General features: G+C 41.2%; 1 protein-coding gene across 4 annotated transcripts in view; it reads left to right on the forward strand.

Annotated features, from left to right (window-relative positions):
* cdk19 (cyclin dependent kinase 19) overlaps window positions 1-25,228 on the forward strand; it is a 160,840-nt gene that overhangs the window by 101,963 nt on the left and 33,649 nt on the right. For all 4 annotated transcript variants that reach the window (XM_062968995.1, XM_062968994.1, XM_062968993.1 and 1 more), the window contains 2 exons: window positions 10,230-10,287; window positions 17,812-17,943. In XM_062968995.1, coding sequence (XP_062825065.1) covers window positions 10,230-10,287; window positions 17,812-17,943 — 190 coding nt within the window. The remainder of the gene's footprint in view (window positions 1-10,229; window positions 10,288-17,811; window positions 17,944-25,228) is intronic.

Raw genomic sequence — 25,228 nt, forward strand, 5'->3', positions numbered from 1 at the left:
ACAGAGAGTCTCGTGTGTTCATTCAGGAGCGGCTGTGGTGAGCTGACACTAAGCCAAGAATACGGACACCATCCCGCTGTAGCGGTGAGGTGTAACATGCAAGTGGAGGATGAAGAGCTCTTGGGCGCCGGAGGAGGAAGGTCGGAAAGGGCAACTCCCGAGACGGACGCTGAGTTCCACCAGCTGGCGGCCCTGGCGTCATCCACCGCTTATGCCCAGCCAAATGGGGTAACCCAGAGGCGCGGAGTGGTGCGGGGAGATAGCACCGGAGGAGAGGAAGGTTCACCTTCCCCAGGCCCGCAAAAGATGGTGTTTCTGGAGGAGAGGATGTCGGCGATGGAGACCACCCTGGCAGTGATGTCGAGGGCGATGGAGCGCCTGGCGGTTTTGGCGGAGCCGGAGCGAGGAAGGGAACTCCGGGCTAGCTCAATGTGGGACGTGAGCATGGGAAGCAGCCAGGGCTTTGCAGACCTCCCAGCACCGAAGGGAAGGGAAATGCGAAAGGAGCCCGGTGCCCGGCCCAAGATCCAAACGAGCCTGACGCGGGTGGAGGAGAGTGACGACGAAGGGGAAAAGCCTCCGAGAATCCCGGCTACGCTCCCAACTGAGACCCTGGTGCCCCTGGCGAATGCCGGGCGTGGCACAGGACAAAGGGAAGCAGCAGCGGGGCCCACTGGCCCGCAAGGGGGCTTGCGACGGGCGGAGAATTGGGGATTGCCACCACAGGGACCCCTACCGAGACGAGAGGAACTAAGGATCGAGTTTGGGGGAGAGTCCTCTGAACTGGATTTTTTCCTGACCACGGTGAGGGGCTATATGGAGGACAATGCCCACACTTTTAGAACGGAATCCAGCCGGGTACGGGCCATTGGTGCAGTGTTGAAGAGGGGAGCGGCCAGCTGGTACGTTCAACTACACGCGCGGCGCGACCCATGTCTGGGGTCACTCCGACGCTTTATGGGGGCCCTGGAGACCCGTTTCCGAGATCCACTGGAGCAGATCCGGGCGAGGGAGGAGTTGAAGACCGTCTCCCAGGGGCAGAGGTCGGTATCTGAGTATGCGGAGGAGTTCCAATGCCTCGCTGAAAAGGTGCCGGAATGGTCTGCAGTGACAAAGATAGAACTCTTCAAAGAGGGGCTCAGGCGGGAGATCCTCTCCTGGGCGGTGCATCGTGATGAGCCTGACACACTGCGCGGATGGATTCAGCTGGCGGGGCGCATCGAGACATCGCTGGCCCAGGCGAGGAGGCACCGAGGAGGGCTACAGCAGCGGCCGCAGATGAAAGAGGGGAGCCGGAAGGAGGGATCAACCCCAGCCGGGAGGAGAACGGAGCCGACAGGGAACGTGAGCACCAGCAGGAGGGGCTGCTTCGTGTGCGGCCGTTTGGGCCACAGGGCTGCCGAGTGCTGGCAGAGAAAAGGGGAAGGCGGAGGCCCGCCCAAACCAAGAGCCGTGGCAGGGAAACGCGCCGAGGAAGAACCACCGATGAGGCACCACTCGGGGGGGTTGGTAAGTCAGGACAAAGCCATGATAGTGGTCCCCATTCAGCTGGAAAGTGGCAGCAAACAAGCAACCTGCAAAGCATTTGTGGATTGTGGATGTTCCAGGAACATCATCTCCCCTGAATTAGCCGAGGGATTGGGATGCGAAAGAACGAACCTAGAATCCCCAATAGCTTTTTCGCAGTTGGACGGATCCACAGCATCGGGATCATTAGCTAAGTACAGTGCCGAAGATGTAAAGTGTAAGATAGGGAGTTGGGAAGGAAAGGTGTCATTTGTGATATCACAAATAGCCAGCTATAATGTTATACTAGGCATGCCATGGCTGGGGCAGGCCAACCCGCAAATCAACTGGGAGGATAAGAGCATGATCTTCAGGATGAAGTTGGAAGGAGGGAGCCAGGAAGTGGAGAGGGAGCCGGGGAAAAGGGGGGAGGAAGACTCTATCAGGATAGCAGAACTGGCAGATAAATTACCCCCAGAGTATCGGGATTTTGTGGACGTATTTGATGAGAAGGAAGCAGACAGTTTCCCACCGAAGCGGAGAGTTGAAGTGAAGATAGAGCTAGTCCCAGGAGCAGAGCTTCCTAAGGCAAAAATATACCCAATGTCGGCTAGGGAAAAGGAGGAACTGAGAAAATACATTGATAAAAACCTAGCGAGGGGTTTCATAGAGCCTTCAAATTCCCCTCTAGGGGCGCCTGTGTTGTTCAGGCGCAAAAAGGACCAAACGCTGAGGCTCTGCATTGACTACAGGGGCCTGAATGCAATCAGTTCTGTAAATAAATACCCCCTACCTTTAGTGAAGGACTTGATCGCCCAGTTATCGGAGGGACAGATATTCACTAAATTGGACTTAATTGAAGCGTACCATAAATTGCAGATTAAACCAGAGGACAGGTGGAAGACGGCCTTCTCCTGTGCATTCGGATTATTCAATTATCGTGTGCTCCCTTTCGGTTTGTGCGGCGGAGGCGCCGCGTTCATGCAATTAATCAACGAAGTGTTGCATCCATTGTTGTACAAGGGAGTCTTTGTTTTTTTAGATGACATATTGTTAGTATCTCGGACTAAGGAGCAACACATAGAACTAGTCAGGGAAGTCCTGCAAAAGTTGAGAGAAGCAAAACTGTATGCGAAGCTTGCCAAGTGCGAGTTCAATAAAGACCAGATAGACTTTCTGGGGTATAGGATTTCCTCCCAGGGAGTGGCGATGGACCCTGCGAAGGTAGAAGACGTGAGGGGGTGGGAAGCCCCCAAAACACGGAAGCAGCTGCAATCCTTCCTAGGGTTCGCAAACTTCTATAGAACATTTATCAAGGACTTTGCGCGCCTCACTTTGCCATTAACGGATTTGTTAAAGACTAAAGGTAGGGGAGAAACAGCCAAAGTGAAGGCCCCAGGGGCCAAACTGACCTGGACAATAGAATGCCAGGAAGCTTTCGAAGCCCTTAAAAAGCGTTTTACTGAGGAGCCTGTCCTACAGCACCCTGATATGTCTAAGGCCTTTGTACTACATTGCGATGCGTCAGACCGGGCATATGGGGCAGTTCTGCTACAGAAAGACGAGGGGGGGAACCTGAAGCCATGTGGCTATCTGTCAAAAAAGTTTAGCGATACAGAAAAAAACTGGCCGATTTGGGAGAGAGAAGCCTTAGCGATTCTAAAAGCACTAGAGTGCTGGAGACACTTTCTGGAAGGAAGTGGAACACCGTTTGAGGTGTGGACTGACCATAGAAATTTACAGTATCTAAGATCCCCTCGTAAACTATCAGCGAAGCAAATTAGATGGGCCCAATATTTCAGCCGTTTTGATTTCAGACTCAGATTCTTCCAGGGGAAACATAATATACTCGCTGACGCTCTCTCTCGGATGCCTCAGCACGGGGGAGGAATTCAGGAATCTGAAGGGAGTATTTTTCTTGATAAGCAATGGGGCCTGGCAGTACTAACTCGAGCACAAGCGGCCAAAGAAAACAAACGTACTGCCATTTCCACGGGGGGAGGAGAAATATGGGAGGAAGAGTTGAAGCGAGCGTATGGAATGGACAAATGGTTACAAACAAACAAAGAAAAGGGAGAATTGTGTGGGGATTTGGTGTTTGTAAATAAGAAATTGTATATTCCTGAATGTTTAAGACGAGAAATGTTAAGGAAGTACCATGATAACAAGGGTGCGGGTCATCTAGGCCCCACCAGGACTATTAAACTGTTGGCCAAACAATGCTGGTGGCCCGGAATGAGGAAAGACGCCAGGGGGTACGTCACGCAGTGTGAATTATGTGCAGAGGGAAAAACACCACCGGGGAAGCCCCAGGGGCTATTGCAGAAGGTGGTGGAGCCCATGAGGCCATGGGAATGCGTAGCCATGGATTTTGTAGGCGAACTACCCCCCAGCAGAGGCCACAGATACATTTGGACAATATTGGACCTATTCTCAAAACAGGCACACTTTGTGGCTCTGCCAAAACTCCCTTCAGCTGAAAAACTTGCTGATTTGTATGTGAAGCATGTATATCGCCTACATGGGTGTCCCGACAAGATAATTAGTGACCGGGGAGTCCAATTTACTGCAAAATTTTGGGGAAAATTCTTACAGCTGTTAGGAGCAGAAAGGAACCTGAGCTCGGCCTTTCATCCCGCGACCAACGGGGGGGTCGAACGTACCCAACAGACACTGTGCCAATTCTTAAGGATGTACACCAATTATAGACAGGATGATTGGGCGGACCTTCTTCCGTTTGCTGAGATGGCTTTTAACGGGGCCGTACATTCGGCCACAGGTCGTGCCCCATTCGAAATAGTATACGGACAGGAGGTGGCACCTTTCCCCAGGCTACCCGAGTGGAAGGAAGGGGAGGGCCAGACCGACGAGGAATGGCCGGCCAAAATCAAGCAAGGGTGGCAAACCGTGGTAGAGGCATTGCGGGAAACACAAAAGAAGTACAAGCTCTTTGCGGATCGTAGGCGCCGAGAGGGGGACAAATTGGGCGAAGGAGATCTGGTTTGGCTGAGCACAAAAAACCTGAAATTGGGGTTCCCATCCAAGAAATTGGCTCCACGCTATATAGGACCATTCAGGGTAGCAAAAAGAATAAACGAAGTGACCTATGAGCTGAGGCTACCAAAGGACCTAGGAAAGGTACACCCGGTATTCCATTGCAGCCTGTTAAAAAAGTATAAAGGAACTCTGGACAGCGGAGAACAATAGTTGTGTTTAATCTTTTCCTTCCAGGACGAAGGGGAGGAGGACGCCATGTCAGAACCCTGCTACTAGAGCCTGGATGTGGCTCTGAGTTTCAGGGTCACTGACATTGATAAGACACCTGCGTCCCAGGACTCGGAGGAGAAACGGCTGATGGACTTGGCGGGGAATTTGCGCGGGGTTTTACTGAGCGGGAAGAGACTGTTCAAATGAGGGGGAGGGTATATAAAGGAGGGTTGGCCGGAGCCTCCCATTCTTGGCTTTTCTGATGTTCATGTTTCCTACAGTAAAAGTTCCTGGTGATACCACAGAGAGTCTCGTGTGTTCATTCAGGAGCGGCTGTGGTGAGCTGACATTGTGCTCTTGTAAGTCATTTTCAAATCATGGTGACCCTAGTGTGCCCCTATCATGATTTTTTTTTTGGACAAGATTTATTCAGAGGGGGTTACCTTTGTCTTCCTCTGAGACTGAGGGAGTGTAATTTGCTGAAGGTCATCCAGTGGCAGGCCTGTAGGGGTGGGTGGGTTGGGGGTTCAACCCCCCCCCCCTAAATTTTTCAGATTTAAAAAAAAACCTGGTTTACTCATGAATTTTAACTGGTTAACTAAATCCCCATGCTAAGTCTATGAGATGCAAAAAATTAAGAGTCCCTCCAGGCACTATCTCAAGCAGATATTGACAGGCCTGTAGCGGGAGTGGGGTGGGGGTGGGGTGGGTGGGTTTAGGGGTTCAACCCCCCCCCCCCCCGAAATTTTCAAAACCCCTCCCGAATTTTTTTTCTGGCTACAGCCCTGCCCAGTGGATTTCATACTCTGGTCTCCAGGGATGTAGTACAACACTCAAACTGCTATAAGTACTGTTCCTGTTTTGGATGAGTTTCAGTTTTAATTGCATCAGTATAATACATAGTATATAGGGAATTTCCTTTGAACAAACAGGTTAGCTGTATACATATGGACATAAGTTTTCAATAAGGAAAGAAGGGCTAGATTTTCATCGTAGCTTCTTTTAAGGTCTGTTACTTAGCCTCCGGTGGCTCAGTGTGTTAAAGCACTAAGCTGCTGAACTTGCGGACCAAAAGGTCGTAGGTTCAAATCCAGGGAGCGGAATGAGTACCCGCTGTTAGCCCCAGCTCCTGCCAACCTAGCAGTTCAAAAACATGCAAATGTGAGTAAATCAATAGGTACCGCTCCAGCGGGATGGCGTTCCATGCAGTCATGCCGGCCACATGACCTTGGAGGTGTCTACGGACAACGCCGGCTCTTCGGCACCAACCCCCAGAGTCAGATATGACTGGACTTAACGTCAGGGGAAACCTTTACCTTTTTACTTATCCAAAGTGGAAATGTATGCTGCCATAGTTGTTCTAATCAAATTAAACAAACATATGATTAAGTTAAATTACATAAACTATGTATCTGTGTGTAATAAGATTGTAGATAGAGTTGTAAATATTTCCTTTAAGATTTGAATCTGTTAATGTATTAATAATGTAATTATTCTCATAAGCCATTTCTACTTTATTGGAATTACAGTAGAGTCTCACTTATCCAACACTCGCTTATCCAACCTTCTGGATTATCCAACGCATTTTTGTAGTCAATGTTTTCAATTCATTGTGATATTTTGGTGCTAAATTCGTAAATACAGTAATTACTACATAGCATTACTAGGTATTGAACTACGTTTTCTGTCAAATTTGTTGTGTAACATGATTTTTTTGTGCTTAATTTGTAAAATCATAACTTAATTTAATGTTTAATAGGTTTTTCCTTAATCCCTCATTATTATCCAACATATTCGCTTATCCAACATTCTGCCGGCCCGTTTATGTTGGATAAGTGAGACTCTACTGTACTGAGAGATTGTGTTTGCTTAAATCTTATTTTACAAATAATCTTATTTTGATAAGTAGGATAAAACCACAATAGATCTAATTCTGCAGATAATTAGTACAACTTAGAAACAGCTTTCTTTGGTAAAGAATGCAAGTAAAGATATTTGAATGCAATACACTGAGTGCTGCCAGTTTAGGATTTTCACAGGCCACGTGACAACCTGAAGCCTAAGGATGTCTCCTGGTGATATCATTGAATGTTATGCATTAAGTAGCAACTACAGTTGCTCCCTGCTTGTTATTGAAATACTCATACAGCATATTTTCCTGATTGGAAACCAAGATAAAAATTTGTGCTAAAGGGGCTGCTCCCAAATAAAGGTGAAGTGACGCGATCATTCCTTAGACAAAGGAGAAAAGGAATATTTCAACTAACTTAATGCAGACTAGAGAGAAAGGTAACTTCCTGGAGGGAAGGAGGAGGAGGCCCACTTAAGACCACAGGACACACACCTCTCCAGTTTTTACAATTCACATCAACAAATTAAATAATCCTTGCAAATTGTTGCAAGCTGCTTCTCTGTTAGCCAAGCTACAGATTTGCACACATCCCTTTCCTCTGGCCCGAAACAGAGCCCATTAAAACTGGAGAATTTGATACTTCCTCTCCCACCTGTAGACAGTACATAAAAACTGGAATTTTGGGGTCAAGTCTGAGTTCTGACAACACTAAAACATAGCAGCATATCAGAGTTGAAGAAATGGGAAAACAGTAGCATTACTAAATTAATTTACTTATGCATTAAGTATTAAAGTATAAGAATTAAAGCCTGAATCCAATGGCTAGTCCAACTAGAGCAGACTTGTTGAATTCACATTCAATTTATGTACTTAAGTTGTGATTTCTAATTTGATTTAGGCCCAAACATTGTAGTTTTGTGGTATTTTTAAGTTATAGTTTAATTGAAATTCCAAGGGCAGTATTAAAATGTTTTAAATAAGTAAATAAAATATTTGCTAGCTGCATTTCTATCGTACAAAGCATATAGTAACATTCAACAATCAAATATTTTTTCAGATTCTTCTTTAAAACATTGCTGATATTTTGAAAAATTGTATGTGTTGTGATGGAGCCTTCAAGTAGAGATACTACTAGTTATGTTAGAAGAGGCAGGAAGACTGCTCATGAGCAAGACTCCGATGAGGAGCAACAAAGAGAATCTGGGAAATACTTATGGAACCCACTGATGATGAATCTTTTGAGGGTTTTGAAGGGGATTATGGGGCTGGGAGTCAGGAGGATGGGATATCGGACTCTGGGAGTGAAGTGATGGATTGGACTAGGGTTTAAGAGATCCGGGATATTTTTGAGGAACCCACAAGCAGTGGTACATTTGAGGGATGGCACAGCGAAGATACAGCTGGATCTCAGGGAGTTATGGGTTTGGATAGAATTTGGACTGGCTGGAGAGATCGTAGAAGGGCAGCAGCTGGAGGAGGGATTGGTGAGGCGTTGGCCGACTCCAGCTCCGATGAGGATTTACAGCAACAAGGATCAGCTGTAGCTAGGGCGTTAGCTGGCTCAAGCTCAGAGGAGGACTTGTAAATAAAAGTAAGTTTGTTGCTAATGTAACCTTGCAATCAGGAAGGTGTTTGTTGGGCACTCTTGGGATCTCTGTTTCAGAAGACGTGTTTGGAAGACTGCTTTGGGATGTAAGTGTTAACCTGGGTTTTTTAGTGGCAAAGGGGGCTGGCATTGTGTGGGTTTGCGCTGGATTGTCTTGTGTTGGTTTTATGCATTAGCTGCCGGCTTGCCTCCGTCGCTTTGGCTCTTTGTGATTGACCTTGGACTGGAATTCGGTGATTGGGACTTCTCCTTAATGACGCGAACTGGAACTCGATGCCTGTGACTTCTCCCTAACAACGCGGACCGGATGTGGCGGCTGTGACTTATGGTGCGGATTGGCTTCAAGGACGTTTTGGGGCATGGTGTGGCCGCTGGTCGCTGCGGGTTGTTGCTGGTTGCTTTCCTGTGTTTGCTAAGCTCCAATGACTAGGTGGAGCGAGTTTCCAGCCGTTTCGACGTAGTTTGTTTTAATCCGGATTATTTTCTAGGATATATATAGGATTATATCTCAAGTTGAGGTTTTTTGAGTTCTTTTTGGACATTGTTATGACACTGAAGAGAAAGTGTTTTGAGCCCTTTTTTGTTACTTTCTAGGCTCTTTTGTGTTGTTTTTTATATTGGCTGGCATCTGACTCGTAACAGTATGTGTGTATCATATTTTGATACTACCACACATTCCAGTGATGATTCTAGCTTCAGGTTTTACCTCTATTCCCTTTCCAAAGTACTACTGTAGGAAAATTGTACTCCTTCAAGTAGAATACTAATTCTCCCAGTTATCTTGATTTGTAAAATGATTTGTTCTTCCTGTTAGTGGAACCCTGCAAATTGCCCAGACAGTTTATCCCTATTTTGCTTGGCCTTTTAATTGCTATTGCAAGCAAAAGTTCCTCACTGTCTGTGTCTGAGAGAAGCAGAAGTTGAGAGGGATATATTGTACTGATATGCCATCTAGAGATCATAGCAACCTTCGTAGGAGAGCTGTAATTTTAGGTAAAATGCCAGGATAATGCAGAGGTGTATAGCAGAGGTGAGGAAAGTGTAACCTTTGGGCAGAATGCAATTCCCCCAACCCCTTTGAGCCCACTTTTTCTCACATATTTTGCAGCCCAAAAGCCCAGGTGGAAAAAAACCTGTTAACATGATGGCTTCATGTCTTTAATTTCCAACTCTCTCAATACTTTTTGCAAACAGAAAACTGGCCCCAAATACTGCCTGTGGGGAGATACTGTAGATAAAAATTTGCCCCTGCTCTTGTACAGTTGCTCACCTCTGCTATCGGGAAAAAAGGAAATAGAACTAAATATAGCCAGAGTTTCAAGAGTTGTTTTTTTTAATAAAAGCATATCTGTTGTGGATAACTGCAGGAGAGAATCTCTAATCTGAATTCTCCCAGCAGAATCGACTCAATAGACCAACAAGGAGTGCTAATTCAGTCTAATACTAAACTCTGTTACTCTCAAAGTGCCTTTCGTATAGGGTATATGAGTGCATGCAAACACAATCAGGACTTCCAGAGGCAGATTGTGTACAGCAGTTGCCTGCGTCAGCAGTCATCTTGGCCAGGCTTTTCCCTGGAAAAAATGGGTAGAGCTACAACCATTATGGAGGTCATCAGGGATTTTCCCAAATGAGAAACAAACAAGCAAAGAACATATACTGTATACACAGATAAAGTGAAGCATATCAGGTTCAGGTTTTAACAATGACAAATAAAATCAGGATTGAACAAAACAGTAAAGATTGTGGTTTTCTAAACAGAAGGGGAACTTGATGCTGATGTATGTTTTATTGTTATTTGAAGACTATCTTAATAGGATTCTCAATGGTGAATCAATGAGTGTTAAGATAATGTCCTGCCCGCATCAGGATGAAGAGGAATCATAGAATAGTAGAGTTGGAAGAGACCACATGGGCCATCTAGTCCAACCCCTGTGAATCAAGGAACAAAAGGGGTTATGATTTAAAGACTGTAAACTTCCACTGTAAACAAGAAACTTGATATACGTAATATTACTTCACATGTTAGTGTGTTAAGTTTTTTACTTTGTTTTCCAGAAACCAGCAAATATTCTGGTCATGGGAGAAGGTCCAGAAAGAGGAAGAGTAAAAATAGGTGAGCATTTTGACATCTTATGTGTTTAGAAATGTAACTCTAATATGGTAATAAGAAAAGATTGGTTCATTGGTGAATCAAATTCCCTTCTTTTTAGCCCCCAGCATCCTAATATAGCTCATTCAGAAAGTTCCCACAAGCCTTGGGGTGACCTTGAGGGGCTGCCAAGTGGAGGAGGCTATGTAGATCTTCCTTCCTACATTTTTGGGATAAATCTCAGGTGTAAAAGACATAAAACTGCTTTGATGCTTGTAAAATTAATAGGTACATCCTAAACATTATTGCAAAATGGTATAAGTACAACACAGGGAAAAGGAAATCATGTGTCCAGAATTAGCATAAACGTGTATTCTGATTTCACTATCCCAAAATGGTGTTATTAAAATAATAATAATAAAAATAATATTGCATTACATCAGTGTAAAGGGTGCCTCTGGTGGCACAGTGTGTTAAAGCGCTGAGCTGCTGAACTTGCGGACCAAAAGGTGCCAGGTTCAAATCCCGGCAGCGGAATGAGCACCCGCTGTTAGCCCCAGCTCCTGCCAACCTAGCAGTTCGAAAACATGCAAATGTGAGTAGATCAATAGGTACAGCTCCGGCAGGAAGGTAATGGCGCTCCATGCAGTCATGCCAGCCACATGACCTTGGAGGTGTCTACGGACAACACCGGCTTTTCGGCTTAGAAATGGAGATGCGCACCAATCCCCAGAGTCGGTCACGACTGGACTTGACGTCAGGGGAAACCTTTACCTTTACCTTACTTTACATCAGTGTAACATTGTGCTCATAATGCAGACTGGAACGCTAACCAGTGCCAATAGAGCAGAAAGAATTAATACATTCTAAATAAATGAGCGAGGAATGATATTCCTTCGGACAATTATGATTTATAATAAAGACCTCTCCAATGCTCTGATTTCTATTTCTGGTCTTCATTATAAAATAATTAAGTTAAACCAGATACATTTATCTTCTCTTTCATGCCACACAATGACATCACTTTATCACTTTTATACACAAGAAAAAATTGAGCATGAAACCAAGTTTGTGTAGCTGTCAGTTTTTCGAGCTGTATGGCCATGTTCCAGTTGTATTCTCTCCTGATGTTTTGTCTGCATCTGTGGCTGGCATCTTCAGAGGTTCTGTTAGCAGTGAAGCATGTGGAGTATATAAGTATCTGTGGAATGTCCAAGGTGGAAGAACCCTTATATGTTTAAGGTGAGTGTGAATGGTGCAATTAGAAAGCTTGAATAGCATTAAGTAGCCATAAAGCTGCAAAATCCATCAGTGTGGTTATCTGCATAGAGGCAGCCTGGAGGCATTCTCTGTTTTGAAGGTGTTATCTGGCACTTGAGTGCTTGTTGTTCGGAGGTTTCATGTTTCTAATTGGCGTTCTTTGTTTACTGTCTTGATTCTAGTGTTTTTTTTAATATTGGTAACCAGATTTTGTTCATTTTCATAGTTTCCTTTTTACTGTGTGTTGTTGAAGGCTTTCATGGCCAGAATCACTGGGTTGTTGTGCATTTTCCAGGATGTATGCACAACATGTTTCAGAAGCATTCTCTCCTGACGTTTCTCCCACATCTATGGCAGGCATCCTCAGAGGTTGTGAGGTATATTGGAAACTAGGCTAGTGAGGTTTATATATCTGTGAAAGGTCCAGGGTGGGAGAAAGAAGCCCTGTCTGTTGGAGGCCAGTGTGAATCACCTTGATTAGCATTAATGATCTTGCAAGCTTCATTCCTGCCTGGGGGAATTTCTTGTTCTGAGGTGTTAGCTTCCCCTGATTGATTCATGTCTGTAATTCCTCTGTTTTCAGAGTGTTGTTCTTTATTTACTGTTCTGATGTTAGAGTTTTTTTTAATACTGGTAGCCAGATTTTGTTCGTTTTCATGGTTTCGTTGTTTCTGTTGAAATTGTCCATGTTTGTGGATTTCAGTGGCTTCTCTATATAAACTGACATGGTGGTTGTGAGAGTGGTCCAGCATTTCTGTGTTCTCAAATAATATTCTGTGTCTAGGTTGGTTTGTCAAGTGTTCTGCTATAGGTGACTTCTCTGGTTGCATTAATCTGCAGTGCCTTTCATGTTTTTTTTATTCATGTCTGGGCGCTGTGTTTGGGGGTCCCTATGTAGACTTGTCCACAGCTGTACAGTATACGGTAGACTAGTGCAGTGGTTAGATGATTCCTCTTATCCTTTGCTGAACATAGCATTTGTTGAATTTTCTTTAGCAGGAATGGTGATGCACAACTGCTAAACATATAAATTCAACATAGTCAGAATACCATAAAAGATTATACAGTCTTGCATGTTTTCCAGAACTCTGTGTAATAATCCATATTAAGTTCAGGAGATTAACTGTTTCAGTCTGTAACAAAAATGACTGAAAGCCCTCTGGGAGCAGTGGGAGTATGCCACACCTAAATCTGATTTTGATTTAATTGATTTGGCATATAGCCCTGATTGTGTTCTGCCTTCATTGTTCATGGAATTTCGATCCTACACTCCACTCCAATAAGAAGTGTTCAAAACAGAAAACTGTAATTGTTTGCATTTTCTTGTTTTATTTATGTCTGTACTCATGCTACATCATGTTTATGGTACAGGTTACTGCTTGTCTGTAAAATTATTGAGCTGCTCTAAATATCTTTGATTTTAAGATCAGATTCTTATAAGTATTAGAAATACAACTATCCATATCTAATACAGTGATCTCATTGGTGTCAGGAGGCCCTTTTCAGGTGCATCACTCTCTTTAAGGAACCCCTTTCCCTGACACTCCCTTTGTTTTATTTTGTTTTGTGCTGATGCCAAGTGCTGATTTGCCTAAATGTTCTGATGCCAAGCCTGTTTTAGAGTTCTTAAAACCTGCATATTGTAGATGCAGTGTTGATACTATAGTGATTATTTGCTTTCCTCTATTAACCTCTGTCTGCTTAAAGCAAAGTAGATTTATCTTTAATAATAATCAATTACATACCCTGTTTCTCCGAAAATAAGACATTCCCTGAAAATAAGACCTAGTAGCGGTTTTGCTGAATTGCTAAATATAAGGCCTCCCCCAAAAGTAAGACCTAGCAAGGTTTTTGTTTGGAACCATGCCCGCCAAACAACACCAGAGCATGCTTAAATGTACATACCATAGATTGTTGTGCGTGGAAATAAAGATAATAACAAGAAATTCTTGATAGGATTCACAGTTTGGTTATGATGGTTGTGATGACAACTATTGTACAGTATATAATAAATGATCTCTTTTTTTTTTGTTCAACAATAAATGTGATTTCTTCTTTGTGGAAAAATAAGACATCCCTTGAAAATAAGACCTAGCACATCTTTGGGAGCAAAAATTAATATAAGACACTGTCTTATTTTCGGGGAAACAGGGTATGTGTTCAGGTATCATATCAATTGGGTTTTGTAATAATAGTTTCCAGTGTTGAGTATATTTGGTGCCTTTCGTGGCTTTTCAAAATATGTCAGATGATGATATTATTCTAGCTGATCTATATTCAGAGTGTAAATAAAGACGCCAGATCTTGTCCAATCTTGGAAGCTAAGCAGAGTCAGTCCTGATTAGTACTTGGATGAAAGACTACCAATGAATATGAGTGCTGCAGGCTGTTTTTCAGAGGAAGAAACTGGCAAAATGACCCCTGGGTATTCCTTGCCTTAAAAACCCTATGAAATTCAAGTACAGACAGTCCCCAAGTTACAAATATTTGACTTACAAACAACTGAACAGGGGTGAGAAAATAGGAAGTGAGGGAAATCTACCCTCGGAAGGGAAATTCACTCATGAAATAGTTAACATGGGGAAAAGGTGTCTTAACTGAAGCCTTATCTCCAAACCTTGTTTCCACAACAAGTCATATTTTTTTCAAAATCCAGGTGTTACAGAAACAAAGTGAGGCTAAATCTTCTGAACAGGGGCACAGACAGCAAAATCAGCACCACAGGGGTATTAACCTTTCCTTATGCTATCCAAAGTGAATATATATGAGTGGCATACCTCTGAATAGCCATCAGTTTGTCCAGATTTTTTCTTTCTAACATCTACCGCAAGGGCATCAAACTCATTTTTATTGAAACCTGTATCAGCCCTATAGTTGTCTTCAAAGGGCCATTGAATTCATGAACAAATAATCTGTAGATACAGAGGGCCAACTATATGTTTTTTTGCAGACTGGTCAGTGCTCTTTCGTTTTCACCTACTTGGGTCCCCAGATATTACTGAAAGACAACCCCCATCATGTTGTCAATGGCTTTCATGGCCAGGATCACAGGGTTGTTGTATGTTTTCCGGGCTGTATGGCCATGTTCCAGAAGCATTCTCTCCTGACGTTTCACAACCTCACAACCTACCTCACAACCTCTGAGGATGCCTGCCATAGATGTGGATTAAACATCAGGAGAGAATGCTTCTGGAACATGGCCATACAGCCCGGAAAACATACAACAACCAAGCCCCCATCATTTTTATTATATCCACCATGAGTACTGGGGATAATGGGAATTGCAGCCCAACAGCACTTGATATTGGGGAAAGTTTAAAGGACATTTTAAAGCCTTGTATCTAAATTCAAATCCCACAATCCTGACTGAGCAGAACAAACTGTAGCCTTCCCGATGTTAATGTATCACACCTCCCATCAACTGTAATAATGCTGTGTAATTATGAGGAATACAGGAATTGTAGTCCAGCATCCGGAGGGCCACATAAAATGACATGGTGGGTCTGATCTAGGCTGCGGGCCTTGTGACACATGTGATCTAGTGAGAACAATTCAGAGGGGAGGTACCCACAGCGGCTTAGGATTCAAAAGCCATGGCAGTAAGACCACAAAAAGTTGCCTTGGACTAAAAAGTTTTTTTAATTAAAAAGAATGAGAAAATGAAAGCAGTAGACTTATCAGCATTGTTTCCCCAGAAGGAAAAAGGGAGATAGATCAATTTAAGCTCAGTTGTGCCTTCTGGTCACCGTATTGAATTTGATGATTCTAGGCAGAAGCGAGAGGCAGAAACTAAATCAGAATGCAGGCAGTGAAATGTCAGCAAATGGCAGAGCAAAAAAAATGTTATTTTTAAACTTGAGCCATGCAGCTGAGACTGAGGAAGAATTTTTGACTTGGCTGTGATGGTCTCTCAGACTTGGGCATAGGAATCCAATTCAGATAATGCCTTGTCAATCAATTTAATGATGCAGATCAGCAACAACTTTATTCCCTGTTTCCCCTACAATAAGACATCCCCAGAAAATAAGACCTAGTAGAGGTTTTGCTGAATTGCTAAATATAAGGCCTCTCCCAAAAGTAAGACCTAGCAAAGTTTTTGTTTGGAAGCATGCCCACTGAACAGAACACTAGAGCATGCAGGATTGGTAAATGTAGGTACCATAGAGTGTTGTACATGGAAATAATGGAAGTAACAAGAAATTCTTGATAGGATTCAGAGTTTGTCTGGTTATGTTGGTTTGTGATGACAACTACTGTATAGTATATAATAAATGTTCCTTTTTTGTTCAACAATAAATGTGAATTCTTCTTTGTGGAAAAATAAGACATCCCCTGAAAATAAGACCTAGCACATCTTTGGGAGCAAAAATTAATATAAGACACTGTCTTATTTTCGGGGAAACATGGTACTTCTACAGTAAAAGCACAATTGAGGAATCAATTAATGCAAAAATGGAAAAAAGAATTCAAAGTATCTTTGATGATTCAAATGTATCAATTGCAATGAATCTGAATAACATGTTTAATTTAATGAAATCGATTTCCCAATCTAATTTAACTACAATGAATTTTAGAAATTATGAGATTGCCTACATAATGAATTTAGAATGTCTGTGGTGAGCAGGTGATCGGCAGGAAATGTCTTGGGAGAAATAATTAATAAAACACACTCAGGAACCTATTCTAAGTGTGCATAGAAACTAAAAAAATACACACGTCTACCTTAAGGATATCTAAAATGCAAATAACATTTTAGACAAAGATATTGCCATGTTAGATTAAGCACTGGAAATGAAAGATTTGAGAATGCAGGAGGTAGAGTAAAGAAATGGAGACAGAGATTTGGATGAGATTTTTATAAGGGAAATATTTGGTGTATCAAAACAAAAGTATGCTATTTGATCGTGAAAACATGAAAGGATTGCTTAGAAAAGTATTCCTTTAGGCTTGGAAGATCCAGACCAAGATGAGATTTCAGGAAAGCAATGGAAATTTCTTCCACTTCCAATAATATAGACACTTCTCAAGAAAATCAGTGTAGAGAAACAAAAATTACAAGGAGGACATGAAATATATTTCCTTTCCCTCCTTCCCTCCCTTTTGACTGAAAAAGAAAACACACAAAGCAGAGGGAGCCTTTTTCAGCTCAAACCTTGTAGCTCCATAGACTTTGGTATCATCTGTCAATAAATATATTAGTGGAAAAACCGTATCTAGATGGCATTCAATGCAGAGGACATATTAAACCACATTAAGGACTTTCCAAAAGATGCAACATTCAGGCTTAATGGAAGATTACAGACAGGTGATATCTAGTCTTTTTAAAAAAGTGAAATAAGCAAGATGTTGCTGTTGTGTCTGTCTATGCTGATAACAAATGGCAAGCCTTTATTTACCCATTCTTTACAAGCCTAACCAGCTTTTCATAGATTCCCTACCAGGGATTTGAATTTGATATTGAGTATCTTGACAAAATCTCCTTTTGAACCACTTCATAGGGTATCCTTCTCATTCATTATTTCCAAGGTATAATTTCTTGTAGCAATTACATTTGCAAAAAAGGTATCAAAAATCACATTTCTGTTAGTAAACCCAATGTGTGCAGATTTGAAAAAGACAATTTATTTTTGACAATTGAACCCTCATTTCTAGCAAAGTCTTATGTTGCAAAAAAGATATGAGTCAGACATTAGAGCTATCAACATTTTGCTTGAATCAATAGATCATCTAGAGAGGTGATGGCATTCACTGGATGTTAGGAGTGCAGTAAATGTTTATATAAATGTGTGTATATGCATGTCTGACTGCAGTAATAACTCTTAGGGATAAAAATATGCAAGGCTGTATAATAAAACTGAAGTGGGGAGATAGAAGTAGACAGTGGTTTAAATGGATTTGTCATATTGGTCAGCTGGCACAAGGCAATATCTCAGTGGTTGTGGAATGCTCCTTCAGCCTTCTTAGAATAATCATTCATGGTAGGGATCGGCATCTCATTTTGTGTCACCAGCAATATTGATAACGCTAGTCTGACATATACATGCTGTCTTGTTAGGGATGGCTTTTAAATTCTCACACAAAATACAAGCCCCGGTTTAGACAAAGAGAAGTTCAAAGGAGGATATGTGAGGAGATTATAGAATAAGAAGTAAGGCTGTTTGCAGTGGTCTGTGGCAGACCTTTGAACCCACTGAAGTGACTAGGGCAATGGATATGGAGAATGGTAATATGCTATAGTTTGCTCTGGAAACATTTGCATTTGGTGTAATAAAATATTTTATTTTTCAGCTGATATGGGTTTTGCAAGGTTATTCAATTCTCCACTCAAGCCACTGGCAGATCTGGATCCAGTTGTGGTGACGTTTTGGTACAGAGCCCCAGAATTGTTACTTGGTGCGAGGCACTATACAAAGGCCATTGGTAAGTTTTTTGGTTATGAGAATTAAACATTCTGTGTCTGAGGTCATCTCTGTCATAATTAAGGTGATAATGATGGAATAGTCTCCTTCAATCATGGTTTGTGCTAATCATTTGAAATTTTAAGAATGGTACCTCCAGCAGTTTAACAGTTAAAGAACTTTGGATCAGCACTAATGCAAAATTAGAAAGTGGGGAACCTTTAATGGCCACTTCATAACATTCTTGTGTTGTTAATAAATCTTACCCCATTGACTAAGCTGCCAGACATTCCTCCAGAATCATTACCTGAATTAATTACATCACTGGCACACACCTTTCCCTTTTAGCCGTCATGTTTTTGCTCCATGCAGGGCAGCCTTTAATATGCTAGATGCTCAGTCTTCAAAGGTCATGTCCTTCTCTGATTTTACACTCAAATGCTGTTATCAACAAATGTGAAGATACAAGGGGAGAGAAAGAAAACATGTATGAGAGCACTGGAATTGTTTTCAAACACAGCCCAACAGATGTGAAAATATTTAAAATGTAGGGAAATAGGGAAATCCATTTTCAAATTTCATAAAGATGAGTAAAGCTGGTAGTGGTATTATAAATACATTCAGTCCTCATTTTTTCCTCTAGAAACAAAAACTTAGAAAGTGCCTCCTTTTGAAACTGACTTCCTGTTTTTGAAAAAAAAAAGGCCTCTGCTTACACTGAAATGACTTATGAACATCTAAAAGCATGGCAGAAATACTTCCATGCTCCCAAGAAAGCATTTAGAAGCATTTTTTGTAGTGGGTTTGCGTTTTCCAAAATATCCTGGAGGGCCAATATGTCCGCATTCTACCGGTTCCCATCCTTAATACGCAATCTTTTTTTTTAAAATGTGGCACCAAGAGCTATATGCAATGTTCAAATATTGGATTTGTAGTTATATTATGACATTGACATTTTAGCCTCTAATGTAAGGTTTACACCTTTCTAACAACAACCACACACTGGGTTAACTTTTCATTGAATTGTGTACCATGGTCCCAGGATCTCTTTCCTGGTCAATAGTGCCTACTCAGATCTCATGAATGGGATGAGGTTGTGTATAGATGATTAGGTTTCACAGAGCACTGCCATTAAAAAAAATCTAGACTTTCCTATATGCCAGCTTTCAGCTTCTTTATGTTATAACAGATTATTTCAAGGGAATATTAAAATGGTAACCTGGAAACTCATGATTGTTCAGTGTTCCATTGTTAATATTTTCCTCTAATGTAGGGGAAGCAAAATTAAATTTTATATGATACAAAAAAGGTAAATGGATCAAGAATGCAGTTACCCACTGAAACACTTTATTTTAGCTAATTTAATTTAGTTAAATGCCATAGTGTAGAGTGCCCAGTCTACTTTGCCATTTGCAAAAGACCCACAATTCTTTTTTGCCTGTGTTGTTTTAAATTGAAAAGATAACTTTGTAGTTCTAAATAAGCTTATTTTCTTGTTGTTTTATTATACATTTACTGATGGCTTGTGAGTGTGTTTAACTGAATGTATAGAACGTTGTTAATTCTACACATGTACATCTGTTGTTCTCTGTATGAAGTGATCATTGTTACAAAATAGTTTGTCTTCACCATTGTAATATGAAACACAATAAATTGGCTGTTTTGTTTGGGATTTAACAGATGTGGTAGTGTATGCCAATCTTTTTGTCTTTCAAATGTAATACCATGTGGTAGCTGCTGTATTGTATGTGAAAGATATATACTCTGTGTAATGCACTCTTGAGAAAGAACTAGAAAAATAATATTTGATGGTGAACACACACACACACACCGTCTCTGAAGTACATCCATATGATGGTACTGCTAAAGTGGTTGGTTACAGTATTACAAGTAGGATTGAATTTGTATGATGATGCTTGACCATAGGAATTATCAAATTGTAAAGCACTTGCAGATTTTTTAAAGTACTTCAGCATATAGAGAGAAATAGTTGGACAGGAAGAAAGACTGCATTGGTGTTCTCCACCATTGGCAGTAGCGGAATAAGAATCAAAGATGTAGTTATAAGGGTGCAGTATTTGGGAGATTTATCATAGGCCCCTGCGTGCTAATTAGTTCTTTACTGAATAGTATATTTATAAAAAAAATCATATTCAGGTGTGCATAATCAATGAAAAATGAAACAACAGTAAATTCTGTAAAATAAACTAAAAATGCAATATGGCCGTAGGCAGTAGGTGTTATCTTGGGTAAGCGTTTCTTGTGTATGTGAGGGAATAGAGAAGGTGTGGTAGAAGTGTTCAGAGGTGCCTCAAAAGCCATGACTAGATATGACCAGACAGATGCACATAATAATAATAAAATAATAAACTTTATTTTTATATCCTGCCCCATCTCCCCGAAGGGACTCGGGGCGGCTCACAACAGGGACAAGCCCGAACAACGACACAACATATTTGATAAAACTTAAAACATTTCAACTATACACAAAATAATATAATGGACAATACATTAAAATCCAAGCAGATAAAATCAAAGTAATTAAAAGTGAACCAACGGGGACAGGTTTCATAAAGTGCTATATCATGGAAATGAGTAACAGTGATAAAGTGCCGTATGGTTTTATAAACATAAAGAAGTATTCTGATGACAACTCTACTGGGCCTATTCATTCAAATGCGCTCCGGAACAACCATGTTAACGCAGTCACATCAAAATCCCTGTCAAGGCGGATGCAATATGTAGCCATAATAACTATAATGTTTATGTGCCTCCTGAGTCCAGACTTGTGTCTTACAAACAAAATAATTAATGAGTTAATCACAGAGCAAAGAATCATCTTTGTAGCTATAGAGTACCACATTCCTTCTATAGTATGATGTAACTCTCAAGCTACAGACTGAAATCTTATAATAAATACAGCATAACTTAAGTTGAAAGTGTTTAACACTTCTCACAATAAAAGATGAAAGAAACATTTAAAAGTTTGAATGAATAAAAATGACTGAGTCCGAACCCCCAAGAGCCAAAGTATCTAGAACAGGGGTCCCCAAACTAAGGCCCTCCAAGGTCATTTACCTGGCCCCAGCCCTCATTTATAATATAATATTTTTATATCAGTTTTAATAGTATAATATATTGTATATACATATGATATTGATAATAATATTATCATTTTATACAATACTAATTTTAATACCATATAATAATATGAATTACATGTTGTATATTACATATAATATCACAGTATAGTGGTATAGTTCAATATAGTAATATATAATGCTAATATTGTGCTATGCTAATAATATAATATATTGTATGTACATACAGCTGCTCTGAGTCCCCTTCGGGGTGAGAAGGGTGGGATATAAATGTAGTAAATAAATGCAGTAAATAAATAAATAATTTTGGACTTAGGCTCGCCCAAAGTCTGACATGACTTGAAGGCACACAACAACAACAATCCTAAATAACTTGGCCAGTAGCAGGCCCACACTTTCCATTGAAATCCTAATAGGTTTATGTTGGTTAAAATTGTTTTCATTTTTAGATATTGTATTGTTCTTTCATTGTTGTTGTTGTTGTTGCACTACAAATAAGACATGTGCGGTATGCATAGGAATTTGTTTGTATTTTTTTTATATATGATAATTTGGCCCCTCCACAGTCTGAAGGATTGTGGACCGGCCCTCTGCTTAAAAAGTTTGGGGACCCCTGATCTAGAAGGATCATATGAAAAGTTATGTGCTGCAGGCATTTAGAAAAGTCATGATTCCTGAGCTTTCTCTAGACATAGGTTATCCAACAGAGTGACTAAAGTGACTTTCCCCCCCAAATAAGGCCTGAAACCAGATTGCAGCATGTCCCAAGAGCACTAAGCTTTGCACAGTCTCCTCACTCCCCCAACACTTGCACAAGATACCTGCTCTTAAACTCCTTAATATCAACAACATGTAATTCAAAGAATCACAGCGCATTTTTGTATATTGGTAATACAATTTAACATAAGTTACTCACTGAGCTTAGAAATCAAACTGTAAGGTATCTCCAGTATCTTGTAGGCAACAAATTTTGTTTTCTTCAGAAATCAATCTCAGCACTTTGTTTAATTTAAAGCCACCTTATCTGGGGACCATCATCAGTTCTTATGGCAGCTGATAGTATAAATTCATTATATGTTGTGTACAGAAGTGCTTTTCTTTTTTCTGCCCTTAATCTTCCGTCAGTTTTGTTGGAAGAGCATTAGTATTATACAAGAGAGAGAGAAAATACTTTCTCCATCCAGTACCTAATTTTATAGTCTATCACTTCCGTACTTGAGTCACTTTTTTTTAGTTTAAATCTCCCAAGTCTTTCCTTATAAAATAGTAGATCTACCCATTAAATCTGCACTTACTTAGGACCTCTTCACATGGGGCAAAAATGCCCTATTTCACTGCTTTATTTAGCAGCTTTGACGGGCCTGCCGTGCGCCATCACATGACACATGGCAGGCCTCAACCATTTTCCTCCCATGGGGGACCTTGTCAAAGGCCTTACTGAAATCCAGATACGCTGCATCCATGGCATTCCCCGTATCTACCCAGCTTCTAACTCTATTGAAAAAAGAGATCAGATTAGTCTGGCATGATTTGTTTTTGATAAATGCGTGTTGACTATTAGCAATGACCGCATTTGTTTCTAAGTGTTTGCAGACCACTTCTTTAACAATCTTTTCCAGAATCTTGCCTGGTATCGACATGAGGCTGACCAGATGGTAATTGTTTGGGTCGTCCTGTTTTCCTTTCTTGAAGATAGGGACCACATTTGCCCTCCTCCAATCTGCTGGGACTTCTCCCTTTCTCCAAGAACTCTCAAAAATGATTGCCAGTGGTTCCGAAATAACTTCTGCTAGTTCCTTCAATACTCTTGGATGTAGTTGATCCAGCCCTGGAGACTTTAATTCGTTTAGAGCAGCCAGGTATTCTTGGACGACTTGTTTCCCTATTTAGGGTTGGATTTCCCCCAATCCTTTGTCCACTTCATGTTGCTGAGGTTGAGGATGGCTTTCTTTTTGTGAGAAGACTGAGGCAAAGAAGGCATTAAATTGTTCTGCCTTTTCCCTATCCCCTGTCAGAATTACCCCATCTTCTCCTTGCAGAGGCCCTATCGCTTCCTTGTTCTTACTTTTCCTACCGGCGTAAGAAAATAGCCCTTTTTATTGTTTTTAATGTCTCTGGCAAATCTGAGCACATTTTCCGCTTTGACCTTGCGAACCTTTTCCCTACAGGAGTTGGCTATTCATTTGAATTCTTCTTTGGTGATTTCTCCCTTTCCCCACTTCTTGTGCATGTCTCTTTTGAGTCTTAACCCAGTTAGACGTTCTTTAGACATCCATTCTGGCTTCTTTGCACTTGTCTTATTTTTATTCTTTGTTGGCACTGTTTGCATTTGCACCTTGAGTATTTCACTTTTGAAAAACTTCCATCCATCCTGAACTCCCTTGTCTTTTAGTATTAGTGTCCACTGAATGCCGCTCAGTATTTCCTTCATTTTTTTGAAGTTAGCTTTCCTAAAGTCCAGAATGTGGGTTTGACTTGTCTTAGTTTCAGTCTTCCTTTGTATCGCAAACTGCAGGAGCACATGGTCGCTTGCCCCTAAGGATCTGACCACTTCAACTGCATTGATCAGGTACTCTGCGTTTGTTAGGATGAGATTGAGAGTAGCCGATTCCCTTGTTGCCTCTTCTACCTTCTGGACCATAAAATTGTCTGCAAGGCAAGCAAGGAATTTGTTGGACTTTGTACTCTTGGCAGAGTTTGTTTTCCAGCAGATATCAGGATAGTTGAAATCTTCCATGACTACTATATATCTTCTTTGTGCCTGTTTGGTCAACTGCTGACAGAAGGCTTCATCGAGTTCTTCATCCTGACTCGGAGGTCTGTAGTAGACACCCACTACGAGATCTTTTTGAGACCTGTTTCCTTTGATTCTTATCCAGATGCTTTCAAGTTGATTCCCCGGATTGCACTCTTGCATCTCTTCTGCAAGGTAAATGTTTTTGACATATATGGCTACTCCCCCTCCTATCCTTTTGTTCTGTTTCTGTGAAAGAGGTTATAGCCCTCAATGGCTACATTCCAGTGATCGGAGTCATCCCACCAGGTTTCAGTGATGCTTATGACATCGTAAGTGTGGCATTGTGCTAAAAGTTGGAGTTTGTCTTGTTTATTTCCCATGCTTTGTGGATTAGTGTAAAGACATGTAAGCCCCTGGGACCTTCGCCTGGGTTGTTTGTACCCTGTATATGTAAAGTGAAGATTTTTGCTCTGTTGTATTTTATTTTACACTTACATAAAACTGTATTTCCATTTTATAAAGCCCCTTTGTAGTTCCTTGTAGTGTTTTTTCTATTCTAAATAATTTGATGTTTCAGAACATGTAGTCACCTCATTCTTCTTCCAGACTTCTACTTTCAGACCATTTATGAACCAATTAGAAAGAACTTGTCGCAATATACAACATTGGGAGACATTCCTGACTGTTTACATCTCTCCTTTGTAAGAAGTGTTCATTAATTCCCACTCTATCTTCTGTCTTTAAACCAATCACATATCCATAAAAGGACCTGGTGGCTTGTTCTATGACAGCTAAGTTTACTCAGAAGTGTTTGGTGAGTGATTTTATCAAAGCGTAAATAGATAATTCTGCCACATCATTCCTACGCACATGCTTCTTAACACTTTCAAAATCCTAACTGACTAGCCAAGCAGGATTTGACCTTTGCAGAAGCCATGTTGATTTTTGGTCAGCTGTTCTTTTATACCAGGTTGGGGAAGTACAGCCTGCAGACCACATATGGCTCATGGAATTACTCTGTGATTCTCAGGGGTCCCTTAGTCTTTTTCCTTTTGCCTTCTAGTGCCTTCAGACATTTTCTAAATAATGTAAGGAGAACTTTCTCCATATTTTCCCCCTTGGGACCATTTTACATTTTCTAGAGATCTTTTTGCCAAAAGGAAGTAATCCAAAAAATTGACTTCCAGGTCACTTCCTGTTGGAAAAATGCCTCTTTTGACCAACATGACCCAGAGAGGGCCAAAAACATAGAGACATTCCCCCCATGAATATTTGTGGAGAATGTTTTCAATAATAAAAATAGGAGGATATGGTCCTCCAAGATCCCATGGGGAGCTAATGAGGACCCCTGACCTTTTATTGTAGGCTAGATAATAACATTTTATTACCACTAGTTTATTCAGAACATAAGTTAAGCTAACTGGCCTGTTATTCTTTGTAATGCTTTTTTAAACAGTTAGAATTACTGC

Source organism: Anolis carolinensis, chromosome 1 (genome assembly GCF_035594765.1).
Source record: "Anolis carolinensis isolate JA03-04 chromosome 1, rAnoCar3.1.pri, whole genome shotgun sequence".
Classification (NCBI taxonomy): Eukaryota; Metazoa; Chordata; class Lepidosauria; order Squamata; family Dactyloidae; genus Anolis; species Anolis carolinensis.